Source organism: Mus musculus, chromosome 2 (genome assembly GCF_000001635.26).
Source record: "Mus musculus strain C57BL/6J chromosome 2, GRCm38.p6 C57BL/6J".
Taxonomy (NCBI): domain Eukaryota; kingdom Metazoa; phylum Chordata; class Mammalia; order Rodentia; family Muridae; genus Mus; species Mus musculus.
Window position 1 is genome coordinate 109,887,748 of NC_000068.7, and position 14,055 is coordinate 109,901,802.

Sequence of the window (14,055 nt, forward strand, 5' to 3'; positions counted from 1 at the left end):
GACACTGAGCCACCAGGCAGCATATACTAGCTGATATGAGGCCCCCCAACACATATACAGCAGAAAACTGCCTGGTCTGGCCTCAATGAGAGAAGATGCTCCTAACCCTTGAGAAACCTGAGGCCCCAGGGAGTGGGAAGGCCTAGCAGGGTGAGGTGGGGTGGAATGGAGGTATGGTGGGAGGAGAAGAATGGGATGAGGAACTGTCAGACCTGGAAGGGGATAATGGTGGGATTATAAAAAAATTAAAGATAAATATTAAAAAGAAGAAATGTGGGTAGTCATCATCTAATCTATCTATTTGACGATCTAGATACTACAGAAGAGCATACAAAAGCAGCCTTCTCTCTTGTTAAACTGAGTCATATACTTCTGCCCTTAGCCCAGCGGTTCTGATCATGGGATCACCAAACACAAAGTAGGGCTACCCGCATTAACTTCTGTTTTTTTGTTGTTGTTTTTGTTTTTTTCTTTGTTTGTTAGTTTGTTTTTTACCTGTGGCTTTGTACTGAGACTACTACTGTCTTCTTTCTCATGCTTCCATCTTGCAGGCCACAGATCATGATATATCTTATCTTTCATGATCACTTGAAGCAATCTTTACAGTAAGTCTGTGTTCCATGATTGTACACACATGTGAGTGTACACATTCTGTTAGTTATGTTTCTCTAGAGACAATAATGAAACAAGTATTCTAGGGTCGTCTTAATTGGTTCTGTTTTCTGAGTGCTGAGACAACTGCTCTGTCACTAAGCTACATCGGCAATATAACTTCCTAATTCTGATGGAGCATGTTTCCTAGTTGCTTTTGAGAAAGTATGTATGGAAAGTAATTTTTTAGAAGAATTTATATGTTTAGTATGAAACTGTGGGGCTGGGGGTTAACCCAGGATATCAGACATGCTAGACAAATACTCAACCACTGAGCTATACCCATGCCCCCTAAAACGTCTTTCAGTATGACTTCTCTCCTGATAATTTTATCAGCTTAATAAGTTGGCTCCTTCCCTTTAAAAAAACCACACATACCTGAGAATCATAAGTCAGTGGTAGTAGCACACTGTTTATGTAGCTTAGGCTGAGGTCATACTGGATTAGAGTAGGCCCCTGGTCTCCTCCCCTGGTCTAATAGGACTGGTCTCCTTCTAAGAAAATGCTCAGACGAAAATAATAGTGAGACTGCCATGTGAGTATGAAAACAAAGACTGAGTGTGATGGTTGGCATATGTTCTGCCCAGGAAGTGGCACTATTAGAAGGTATGGCTCAGTTGAGGCAGGTGAGGCCTTGTTGGAGTAGGTGTGTCACTTGTGGGTGTGGGCTATCACAGCAACTTCCTAAGTGCCTGGAAGTCAGTCTTCCACTTGCAGCCTTCAGATGAAGATGTTGAACTCTCAGCTCCTCCTGCACCATACCAGCCTGGATGCTGCCATGCTCTTGCCTTGATGATAATGGACTGAACCTCTGAACCTGTAAGCCAGCCCCAATTAAATGTTGTCTTTGTAAGACTTGCCTTGGTCACGGTGTCTGTTTACAGCAGTAAAACCCTAACTAAGATGCTGAGTAGCACAAGTCAGGAACACCAGAGACTTCCAGAAAACTGCTAGAAAGCCAGGCAGAGACAAGGAAGGGTTCCTGTAGATTAGAAATGAACATAGTACCTTTATTCCTGACTTGTAGCTCTCAGATTTGTGAGGCAATTATCTGTGGTTTTAAAACATTCCGCTTGTTATACTTCACTATGGAAGCTCTAGAAAACAAGGAGGGAATTCTAGTTTGAGAATTATTCAATTTTCTGTAACAGTTTTATAGCTTGCAGAGTCCTTCCAGCTGTGTTAAGGAAAGAAAGTGCATCCTGTTTCAATTTCTAGTCCTTAGAAGGTGACCTTTTATTCTCTGGAAACTTTTATGGTCTTCTGCGTAAGCCTGGAATTCTGGGATTTTTTGTGTGTTTATCATCAAAGACATGGAAAAAGACTACTCCAAAGGAGCAGAAGATAGAGATAAAGCTCAGATTTGTGTAGCTTGTACAAGTCTGCAGATTCGAGTCTCTGGAAAAGTAAGTAATGTGTAACCCCAGCTCATAAGAATAGCTCCTGTCAGCCAAGAAAACCTGTGTCATTTGTATGGAGCATGAGGAAGCTTGAAGGCTACTGCCCAGTGGTGGGATTCAACTACCTAATAACAACATGTAGAAAACTGCAGTTCAACGGAAAGAATGGGTCACCTGCAACCAGCTATTAAAACAATCCTGTCGTGCAGGTGTTACAAACTTAACACTGGACTATGATCTTTGCTACCCAAATCCAAGTTTCACAAAAATTATTTCATTGAAATTAGTGACTAAAAATATTTGGGTCCACCAAGTCTTCAAGAGTGGCCCTATGAGGATCTGGAGATGACAGACAGTGCTGTTAGGAGTACTGGCTCCTTTTCCAGGGGTCCTGGGGTTAGATTCCCAACACCCACAGGGCAGGTCTCAACCATCTGTAACTCCAGTTCCAGGGGAATAGATGCCCTCTTGTGGCCTCAGGTTTGTAAATGGTGCAGATATACATAAGGGCAAAACACCCATTAATATAAAAATTCTTACAAATTACAAAATGTACCCATAAAACAAAATCTATGCTTCATCCTTCATTCACAAGCAGATTTTGAATCGGCTAACTAAAAACAATACTTCGTGTATACCAAAGCGTTCTCTCCCGGTTGTTTTTTTTCCCACCTTTCTGCTCAAAGAGAGTTTTAGATAAAATTCGAATTGTAAATTTTTTAAATTAGATCAAGCTAGGATATTAAGAATTTATAAGAGGACTCGGACATGGGGAAACCAGCCTAGACGGTCAGAGGCTGCCGTCGGTCGGGTAAGGGCCGGAACTAAGGTCCTGACTTCCCCGAGGCAGGGGACACTCGGGACATCGGTTCTTTTCAACCTCAGGTTGTTGGAAGTGGACGAGCACAGACCCACGAAAGGAGGCCACCCGTCGGTCGCAAAGCGTCCCCGGCTACCGCTCTGCGTAGTTACCCGCATCCTTCTAGCTCTCGCGTTACTACCATCCTCGCCCTTCCGCTTTCTCGGCCTGGTCCACCGCGGCCCCTCTGTCGTCACTTCCTGTGGGTCTGCACCTCCGAAGAGAAGATGGCGGCGCTGGGCGAACCTGTCCGGCTGGAAAGGGGTGAGTGCGGCGGGGGTCGCGGCCGCGGTGGGTGGGGCGGGTCGAGACTACGAACCGCTCTGCCTGCGGGCCGGAGCGGAGGCAAGGTGACCCGGACGCTGAGCCCCGGAAGCCCTCGGCGGCCTCGGCGCCGGGCGCTGCTCGCGGGGGGCGCTGGCTGGCGTTTGAAAGCTCGCCAGAGCCGGCCGTTGAGGCTGGCGGCGGGCACAGCACGGCTCAGCGGCCTGCCCACGGCTGTAGGCACGGGCGCTCCCTGGGTCCGCACCGCAGCATCGGCTTTCAGCTTCATAGACCCTAAAAGCCGAGGCCACCACGCAGCCCGGCACTGTCTACGGTCAGTGTGCGCGAACAGATCAGTGTGGCCTCTTGGCCTGGTTCTGCCACTTGGCCGACACAGACACATTCCCGCAGAAACTCCCTCGCCCCCATTTAAAACTCAGACTCCTTCAGTACTGTGACCACAGCCTCCGGGCTTTGAGTTGCTCTTTCCTAACTTTCGCACCCCTCCAGCCACGGAGAGGATGCTTACAAAAACAAAAACAAAAAACAAACAAAAAAAAAACCCTCCAACTGACTTGATCTTGGGAAGGAGATTACATAACTAGGTGGAGTAGTGATTTGATTGTAAGTCACTTTTAAGTGCCATGCAATTCCATACTCATAAACCCTACACTTGGAAACCTGGTTGGTTGATTGCTTCTTAGAGCAAACAGCCAAGAAAAACCAACCCGATTGAAGAGAAGCCTGTGAAAAGACTCTCCCAGGGTCCAGTTGCAGCTTTCCAGTATTGTACTCTGTTCTGCCCCAACTTAAATTTCAGACAACTGGAACAAGCTTTGTACAATTCGGTAGTCATAGTAACCAGAAAGTACCAGTTAAGCATTTCGAGTGCTGTTGGCAAACATCGCCTGGGATGGAGTTTGACATTGCATATATTTAGTATTCACAATTATAATCTCAATATCGTCCAAGAAGGAAATCATTTTATAAAATTTGTGTATGTAATAGAACCTCTTTCCTCACACACTGTGCTGATTATGATTCGTTTTGCTTTTTATTGTAGTGACCATGGGAGCCTTTTGTTTCTTTTTAAATAAATGAACTTGTTTGTGACAGGGTAGCTTGGGAAAGAATAAGGTAGGCTTACAGCTGTGTCATTTTCCCCTCAAGTACTACGGTGTCAATGTGCTTTGAACACATTGTTACACAGGAACAAATCTGTTGGTGTTAACCAGAAGAGTTGCAAGTTTCAAACAAGATGGCGTTCTTTTGTATCTTTAAATGAAGCACAAAATGTGGACCTTTTCCCTCTGACATCTGCTTTTTGCTGTTAGGAAGTTTTTCAGTTAAACAGTAGAAAGCTCAAAATATTGGTAGGAATGAAGTCCTAGTTGGTTTTTGCCAGTTAGCAGGATAAGCAAGGCAGTTGGTGTCAAGTCCGATTCTGATCAAGAATTCTAACAGACCTAGCATATTCTCAAAAGTTCCACAGTACAATTCCACAGCAAAATACCAGTACATATGACCAAGTTCCTGTTTGCTTCAAAATCATCAAAGCACAATTCACTGGTGCACAAACTTAATGAGCATATATTTGGTATAGAGTGTTTAACTCATTTCTAAGTGTCTCCCTTCTCTCTACCCTCTCCTATCTCCTCTTTTCCTTCTTCCCACCATGTTGTATTGAGTTGAGAGCCTTGTACATATTAGGTGAGCACTCTGCCACTGAGCCGTTTTCCCAGCTGTATATGTAGGATTTTAATGTGGATAATGTATTGTGACTGTAAATCAACAACTGCTGAAACAACATTTACTAGCCATTCTGGTGGTGGGACATCAGAGCAAAGCTGGTCTGTTTGATTAACTGATTAATAGCAGTTTAAACTTTTATTATCTAAAACTGAATCAACTTTTTGCTTCTCTACTAAGTTTATTTGGACTTTTTCATAAACAAATGCAAAGTCCTAACTAATTCTGTGAAGTAAATGCCTGGTATTTTGTTGTTGTTGTTGTTGTTGTAGTTGTTGTTGTTGCGGGATTAAAGGTGTGCGCCACCACGCCCGGCTAAATGTCCGGTTTTTAACGTGGCATGAAATCAAAACTTTCCTCTAGTTAAGTCAAAGTATGCAAGGATCAGAATATATAGGATAGTATATAGACTTATATAGACTCTAAGGTATCCTAACCTTTGGAGCCAAATGAGCACAATTCAAACTTACTTAATTAAATTTAATTAGAATTTACTGCTACTTAATTAGCAATAAGAATATACTGAGGCTGGGGTTCAGAAAAACCTTAGGAAAAAACTCAGAACAGAGATTGTGATTAATAGTGTTATAACATGAAGTTGAGTTTTCTAAAGTTCTTTGTTCACATTTTTTACATTCCCAATGACAGTTATCTAATATGCTAAATGTGTCTGTGTGTGTGTGTGTGTTTGTAGCTCTTTCATATTTTTTTCTTTTTAAGTTGTATATGTTGGGAGACTTTGGAGAGGGGCGTGGCAGAAGAGGGTGTCAGGTCCGTGGAGGTTTAGGTAATTGTGAGATGACCAAGTGGGTGCTAGGATTCAGGAAGTGCTGAACTATGTCTTTGGCCCCTAATACTTTAATATTTCTCTGTATAGCCCTGGCTGTCCTGGAACTCACTCTGTAGACCAGGCTGGCCTCAAACTCTGAAATCCGCCTGCTTCTGCCTCTCAAGTGCTGGGATTAAAGGTGTGCGTCACCACTGGCCGGCTTAATATTTCTTAAAATTAATCCATACCAAGGAGACATACATCTGTGCTTGTGAAAGCGTTTTATTTCCTTTCCCCATATGAGGAAGGCAGTATTATTGCTGTTTTACAGTGAAAGACCATAAAACAGGCTAGGAAACTTTTCTGAGGTCACAAGCATTAGGACCAGGTTGATAAAGCTATTTTCGTTTTTTCCTTTTCCTTCCTGTTTTGTAAACCCTATCTGGACATGTCTGAGTTAAAACACTGTTAGCAAACCTCTCAGTTAGCTGCATTTCCACATGTTACTGAAGAATCTGAAGGTTCCCTTCAGGAAGTCAGCACATGGTCTCTTGGGTTTTTATTGGGTTTTGGTTTTGGGTTTTTTTGTTTGTTTGGGTTTTTGTTTTTTGTTTTTCTTCGTTTTTTGTTTTTTCCTGCTTTGGTTACAAATGAGTTGATCAGGTAAATTTTTATTGACTAAGTATTTTAGCTTTTCTTATCTAATGTAAAGATTTTTCCCCTTCTACCATTTATTCTTCATCTTTGGAGAATTTGGGGATTTGGTTGTATTTTGCTGTTTCAGTTGGTTGGTTGGATTTTTTTATTTTTATTTTTTGGTTGTTTTGCTTTGTTTTTGAGGCGGCATTGAAGCACAAAATGGCCTTAACAGGTGATGGTCATCCTGCCTCAGCCTCTGAAGGGAAGAGTATTCATACTGGAGACAATGCCTGACTAGCCTTGAGTTCATTTAACCGCTATAAAGCTCTAACGGAATGAGGAGAATCTTTAGCAAGAATTTTCACTTGTGTTTTGTTTCCCTGTAGATATCTGCAGAGCAATTGAATTGTTGGAGAAATTACAGAGGAGTGGAGAGGTGCCGCCACAGAAACTTCAGGCTTTGCAAAGAGTCCTTCAGAGTGAGTTCTGCAATGCTGTAAGAGAGGTGAGTTAACGTAATCAGTATTTTCTCAAATTTTGAGTTACTTAGCTACAGAAATACACTGAAATTTGGATTCAGAAATATTGTAGAGAATAAACTAGTACCAGACATGGCAGAGCACGCCAGTAATACCAATACTCAGCAAGGTGGGGCAGGAGAAATTCCATGAGTTACATACAGGCCAGCTATGAGCTTAGGCTACATAGTTACAGACCTACCTGCCTGAAATACAAAAGAGAAGAGATGAGGGAGGGAAGGAAACATTAGAACTGGTACTTCCCCCCCTTCACCCTCCCCCCCCTCTCTCTTTTTCGTTTTTCTGTGGAATTTTTAGCAGGGGTTATAGCATAGTCCTTGTCTAACATGTACAAAATCCTAGATTCAGTACCCCACCACCACCATCAAAAAGAGAACTTTCTTTGAAATTTATAATAGAAAGCATTACATTTTATAAAGACAAATAATTGTTTTGGGAAAATTTTAACATATTAACTTTGCAGAGGACTCAAACATAGAGTGTTTTGCAGGTATACGAACATGTTTATGAGACGGTGGACATCAGCAGCAGCCCTGAAGTGAGAGCCAATGCAACTGCAAAGGTAAAGGGGAGAGATGGCCTATGCCTGCGATCCCATCGTTTGGGAAGCAGAGGCAGACAGGACAGACTCCTTAACATGTTTGGTGCCAGCCTGGGCTAAATGAGACCCTGTCTCCAGAAGGAAAAGAAAAACATTTTGAAGTTTTGGCAACATCCCTGCATCCCCAGCACATGAGGCTGAGGCATGAAGGTGTAGAGTTTAACGACAGCCTGTGCTACAGAACTGCTTGCTTGCTTTCACCCCACCCCAAGAGGAAGTTTGGTTGTCTCTGACTGGTGTGGTTCTTAGGCTTTGCAAAGCTTGTGAGCCTTAGCTTTTTTCAGTACTTCAGAAATAGTAGTTGGTATTGGGTCTTTTCCCTCCCTTCTCCTCATTTTTGTTTTTCTATCCAGCATCCATATTGAAAATGGGGCCTTTAAAAGCAGAAGGAAACAGAATATAAGCCTGTGTTTGAATATAATTGGATGGAACTGTTTCATCTTTTTCTTTTCAGTTGTAACTAGATACTTGACTGAAGCAACAAAAAGCATCCCTATGGCCTATATGCCTCCTTCTTTCTCATTATTGAGTCACTTCCTGATATTTTTATTATTTACTGTTTGGTACAATTACTTGACGTAAGAACACATTTACCTCGGTAGGTTGTGTCATGGCCCTGAGGAAACCAGTCTTTTTGCTTTGCAGCTCAGTGCTGTTGGCATTCTCCGGGAGAGCGTCCCCTCTTAATGTCTATACATCTGTCTGCTTGGCAAGCCTTGAGCATCCATCCCTGTGCGTGTGCACCAGCATAATTCTGAGTTCTGGGGAAGCTGCTAGTGATCTGAAGCTTACTTTCTGTCTACGTCTGAGTATCACTTTCAGTTATCTCCTACAGACTGTTAGACTTATCCCACTGAAGTAGTGGAGCTCACACATGAAAAGCTATGTCCCTCAAAAAGGCTTTTGTAGGCTAGGAATATAGAGCAGTGCGCATCCTTAGCGTATCCAAGTCTCTGGATTCAAACCCAGCACCTCAAAACTAAGTTATATTCTCTGATGTATGCATTTTTCTTTCAGGCTACTGTTGCTGCATTTGCTGCCAGTGAAGGACACTCTCATCCCCGAGTTGTTGAGCTACCCAAAACAGAAGAGGGCCTTGGATTCAATATTATGGGAGGCAAAGAGCAAAACTCACCAATCTATATATCGCGGATAATTCCAGGTGGAATTGCTGACAGACATGGGGGCCTCAAACGAGGAGATCAGCTACTTTCTGTTAATGGAGTGGTAAAGATAAATTGTATTTCTATTTACTATTTGCAGTAATGTGTTGTAGCCACTTGGGGGTGCACTGGAACAATCAAATCAGAAGATAGAAGGGGGAAACCTTTTGAGATTAATTTGTAAAATCCCTTGTGAGAGCCGGGCGTGGTGGCGCATGCCTTTAATTCCAGCACTTGGGAGGCAGAGGCAGGCGGATTTCTGAGTTCCAGGACAGCCTGGTTTACAGAGTGAGTTCCAGAACAGCCAGGACTACACAGAAAAACCCTGTCTCGAAAAACCAAAAAAAAAAAAAAAAATCCCTTGAGAGAATCCCAGGTGGTACTGCTTGCATGGTGCCCTGTGAGGCTTTAATTTTTGTGATGACAGTGGAGCTTTTGTTGAGCAGAGGACCAAACTCAGAGTCATGTGTGTGCTAGGCCTCTTCTTACATTGAGTCACATCCCCAGCCAGTGCTTTTTAAAGCACTTTCAATGTGGCTGTAGGGCACTCCAAGTTTAAGGTGCAGTGCTGTAAACCTGTGTATTTAAGACAGGAATGGACTCCGTTTACTTGTTTACGATGGCAATGGCTTGCTTTGCTCCTGACCCAGGGCAGTAGTAAGGCATGAGTATTGCTGTGCTCGATGTTCTTAGCGTGCACACAGATGTGTCTCGCAAGGTTGCACAGTGATGAAAGTGGTAGGGGAAGAGCGTTGTCTGTATAGTGCTGAAATGATGGAACTCTGACAGTTTTACTTCATTGTGTATTAACATCTTTACAGGTTAGATGACTTGTAATGCTTGTTCTGTGTGTGCCTTTTGCAGAGTGTTGAAGGGGAGCACCATGAGAAAGCGGTAGAGCTACTGAAAGCAGCCCAAGGGAAGGTTAAATTAGTCGTACGGTACACACCAAAAGTCTTGGAAGAAATGGAGTCCCGCTTTGAGAAAATGAGATCAGCAAAACGCAGACAACAGACCTAATCATTTAAAAACTTTGTGTTCCTTTTGCTTTTAGCTAGGAAAGTTTTACTTGTGACCTACTGATGGCCTCCACGCCAGTGATTGTAAAACACCAGAAACTTCGGTGACCTCTTCTTGCCATTTTATAAATGCCTGTTTTAGCATCACTTATGGTTATAGAGAAGCATACACTGTTTTTCTCACGAGAAAAAGTCAGAGTTGGTGAGGACAGTTCTGTCCTGCTGTTTTTACAGGCCTTTTTCAAACAGATTTTGTCACAAAGTTGTTATAGATTTTTAATAATGCTTTTTTAATATTAAAATGTACTTTTACATTCTTAATCTTTTTTTAAAAAGAGGTTCTCTTTATTTGGCAACTTATTTACAGATAACAGCTCTCCAATATTTCCTTTTGCTTACTGCAGTTTCTTTGTGAAATTTCATTTTTCCAAGAAATGAAACATCGCAGTCTCGCTCGTGGCAGTTCATCACGTTATGAGTATTGGCGTCTCTGCTGCCTTTTGTACTTGGAACATAACATATCTATAATCAGTGGTAAATCATAGCTATCATGGAACCTTTTTATTTTTATTTAAACAATGTATAATGTATTCATTTATACTGATTTATAAAAGTTTTTAAACACTGAAGCAATCATTGCTAAAATATGTTTTTCATAATATTTAAGCAGTGAGGCTGGAGGATGTAATCTGATTATTAGCATTACCAATTAAATCTTTATTTATATATAACAGTATGTCATAAATTATACATGCAAACAAGCTCAGATTTCAACTTTTCAAGTTTTTTATGCTGTTCATTTGAATTTAAATATATTTCTCATAATTTGGTTCTTTCATGCCTAGAGATGAGTCAGTGCTGGGGAGAATGGAAGTAAGACAAGGTGGTGACTTCTAACTCTGGAGCCTGAAGAGCCATGCATGCATTCTTACTATCCTAGCCTCAGCACCGGCTGGAGGTGGCAAGGGCAGGAGGGATGTGTCTAAGATACAGAGACAGGTGGCTTCATAAGTCTCACCGTGGGTGGGGCTCGGGACGATTTCTGTCTTGATGATTCAAATAGTAATGGGAGTTTGGAACAATACTTTTTACCATTTGTCCACTGGATGTCACCGGTTTCCTAAAAGGCAGCTATTGATAAATGATTGGGACTATGGTCTACTAAAAGCTGAAATCAAAGTGATTAATTTTCAGTCACAGATTATAGGAACATTTGTAAAGGGTGTAAGTGATGGTGTTAAAAAGAAACCGTTGGGTTGAAAATGGAGGAATTTGTCATAATTATGACTATTACCTTTATTTTTAAAAAATGGGCATTTTGTAACATTCCTTCAGGAAGAATGGAAGTGTGTATGTTTTTCTGCATGGTGTGAGCATTGTGAGTCTTACAAGATTACTGCAGTTTTCAGAGTAAAAGTCAATCAACATGTTATTTATCACTTAGGAATTGAACACTGGATTGTGCATGGTTGAATGTCTTTAGTCCACTGCAAATGTGCTTGACATTGATAAGATCATGCTGAACTGTATATTTTCAGAATTAGCTCATGTGTTTTTAAAATGTTGAGACCAAAGTAGTATAGAAGAGTATGACGTATTTTAATTTAATTGTAAAATTATTAGAGGTAATTGTTTTAAAACTATATTAAAGAAAAGCGTTGGTGCATATAGAACAGTACCGTTATTGTTATGCTCGTATTTCTGCATCCCAGGGTTAGGAAACCCTGAGGAACCCTTGTCTTAGTGTAGCTACTGTGGCTGCAGTTGCTCCAGAGGTCGCATCAGCATTCCGTGATGGTTACAGCTTCCTGGTTTTATGTTTCAGCTGTTGCAGAATTTCAGCCAAGTTACTTTTTTTTTTTCTTAAGTTATGTTGAAAAAGCTTTTTTTTTTCTTTTTCTTCAGTAACCCACAGTCTGTTCTTTGTGTGGGCCGGCACCTATTTATAACTCTTAAAATAAAAACAACTTAAAGGAGCCAAATACATAGCTGTTCTTGGTACTGTTGCGCATGAGTAGCAATACTTTGCTTTCATCGATGCGATTCTCCTATCTCAGAATTTTAAATACTGACCATAGGAAAGTCAGTGACAAGTGTACAGTAGTCTGCTTGTGTACTTAGGAAGGGGATGAATTCTAATTAATATATGGATGATTTGTGAATAAAGCTAGGCAGTAAATATATAAAGGGTGTTCGTTTGACTTGTAGCTTACAAATGTAAATTTCCCTTAGCCCCAGTTTTCCATCTATTTTCTTATACAGTTCACAGTGAGTTGAGGCGACTTGGCGATTCTTGGCCTTAGCCGTTGTTAGATGCCCTGCAGATGTACAACTCACCCAGGTCCCTTCCCGTGCAGCTGATTTGTGACGCGTTTATCCATTGTCTGTAGAGGCTCGTCTGCACACCCAGGCTTCAGGGGTACCAGCTCATGGACTTTCTGGTTATGCTGGACTCTGTTTGCAAGTACTTTTAGTCTGATGTGATTCTATTTCTCAGTACCTCTTTATGGACTTAAGAGGTATTTGGCATTCCTTATTAACAAAATAATTACAATCTACTTTTTTTTTAAGCTCTGGCTGTCCTGGAACACTCTGTAAACCATGCTAGCTTCCTTTTGTTTTCCCATTTTTGTTTTCCAAAATAAAACCTACTAGTAATTCAATTGTAAAATCTTAGTGTTTTCTCCTTCTGTCCCCTTTACCTTTAAAAAAACCTATAAAGGTTCTTATTTGAAGAGCATGTTTAAGTGTTGCCGATGTGAGCGCACTGTGAGGGTGAGTCTGGCTTGTTAGATGGGGCTCCTTTGCCTTTACTGTACTGCTATACTACATGGATGTAGTCCTGTTCTTTAGGGTCTCGCTTTTTAAGATCATCTTCCTGTTGTAAAAGTTTAAGGCATTTTGCTCAAGTACTTTGTTTACAGTTAAAATGAATAGAATTTAATAGAAAATACGGTTATGGCTTACCTGGAAAGCGTCAGCATGACTTGGCATAGACGTAAAAGAGTACATGTGATTATACTGTGGAATGATACTGATAAGGACTCTCGTAATTGTACCTCCTGAATAAGTCTGTGCATTTTCTAACTTACAGTTCATTGTCTGTTCTAGCAACAATCTCATTTTGTAGTTTTTATTCTCCAAAACTTATGAGTAATGTTTCCTCAAAGGTTGTTGAAATAATAATAGTTACATAATGGGGGAAAGTCATTTGATTATTAATTTTCAAGAAGTTTTAAACTAATTTGTAACTGGACATGGTTTTTAAAAATATTGGCAAAGATTTGATACACTTGTACTCTTTAGTTTGAGAAAATTATTTGGAATGTGAAACAGTGCTTTTTCAAATAGATGAATCATTTAGCAATTAAATTCTGATTCTAAGGCTTATTTAAAATGTATTTGTATGAGTCGTGCTTGTCCTTTGCATTTGACAAAATTGATACAATTACAAATCGATGTATTTCTGAACGCCGTGTGTAAAACAACCTTTACATAGAGTAAAAACCAAAATCCGTGGTGGTTCCTGACATGAAACTTCAGATGTCTGTATTTTGTTTGCCTTTCGTAAAATATAAGTAAAGAAAACTTTCTCTTCTGTTATTTCAGGGGTAATGTGGTTGATGGATGGCAGAGACTGATGCCCAGCTACCCTCTTTAAATCGTCTTTGTCGTACTTACCGTGAACCTTAGGCAGGTGCTTTTTCTGTGTCCTGGTAGAGTGCTCTAGAGAGCTTCGGTCCATCTGGCACCTGAAGTCAGTGTGCCTGAGCTGTCGTCTAAAGCTTTTGAGGCTGCCTGCAAGTACTGGCTGTGTAGTCCCCACATACTAAGAAGCTGTAGCTGGTAGTTGGTAGTTGGTGCGACAAGATACCTCACCAAGTGAAGACAGATGCTACCAGTTTCGTGACCTGAACTCAGGCCCCAGGGCTTAAAAGCAGAGAGCCTCTCTCTGAAGTTATACTGTGACCAATATGTGTAGATAAATACACATACAAAATGAAGCTTTTTTTTTTTTTAAGATTTATTTATTATTATATGTAAGTACACTGTAGCTGTCTTCAGACATTCCAGAAGAGGGAGTCAGATCTCATTACTGATGGTTGTGAGCCACCATGTGGTTGCTGGGATTTGAACTCTGAACTTTCGGAAGAGCAGTCGGTGCTCTTACCCACTGAGCCATCTCACCAGCCCCAAGATGAAGCTTTTAAAGTCAACTGCCATCTGCTAAATTAGTGGCACTTTTGAGGGGTGAGACCATACTCAGAATGAAATTTGTTGGAAAATCAGTTCAGTTGTAGTGCTAAGTGAGAAAGCAGCTTGTAAGGAGAGTGACTTAGCTCTAGCTTCGTAGACATGAATTTGCATGGGTGGTGAAGACATGGGGTACGGGTTGGCAAGG

General features: G+C 41.2%; 1 protein-coding gene across 1 annotated transcript; it reads left to right on the forward strand.

Annotated features, from left to right (window-relative positions):
- The first annotated feature begins 3,130 nt into the window (after positions 1 to 3,130).
- Positions 3,131 to 13,190, forward strand: Lin7c (lin-7 homolog C (C. elegans)). Its single transcript, NM_011699.3, has 5 exons — positions 3,131 to 3,174; positions 6,718 to 6,836; positions 7,361 to 7,432; positions 8,489 to 8,698; positions 9,499 to 13,190. The coding sequence occupies exons 1-5, from the start codon at positions 3,138 to 3,140 to the stop codon at positions 9,652 to 9,654; spliced, it is 594 nt and encodes a 197-aa protein (NP_035829.1). The 5' UTR covers positions 3,131 to 3,137; the 3' UTR covers positions 9,655 to 13,190.
- Positions 13,191 to 14,055: the final 865 nt, after the last annotated feature.

Excerpts from the sequence above, each read along its gene's own strand:
- Lin7c (NM_011699.3), top strand. The coding sequence starts at position 3,138 with ATGGCGGCGCTGGGCGAACCTGTCCGGCTGGAAAGGG. Across the intron at positions 6,837-7,360 it reads TCTGCAATGCTGTAAGAGAG|GTATACGAACATGTTTATGA; the intron begins GTGAGTTAACGT and ends AGTGTTTTGCAG. Across the intron at positions 7,433-8,488 it reads GAGCCAATGCAACTGCAAAG|GCTACTGTTGCTGCATTTGC; the intron begins GTAAAGGGGAGA and ends TTTTTCTTTCAG.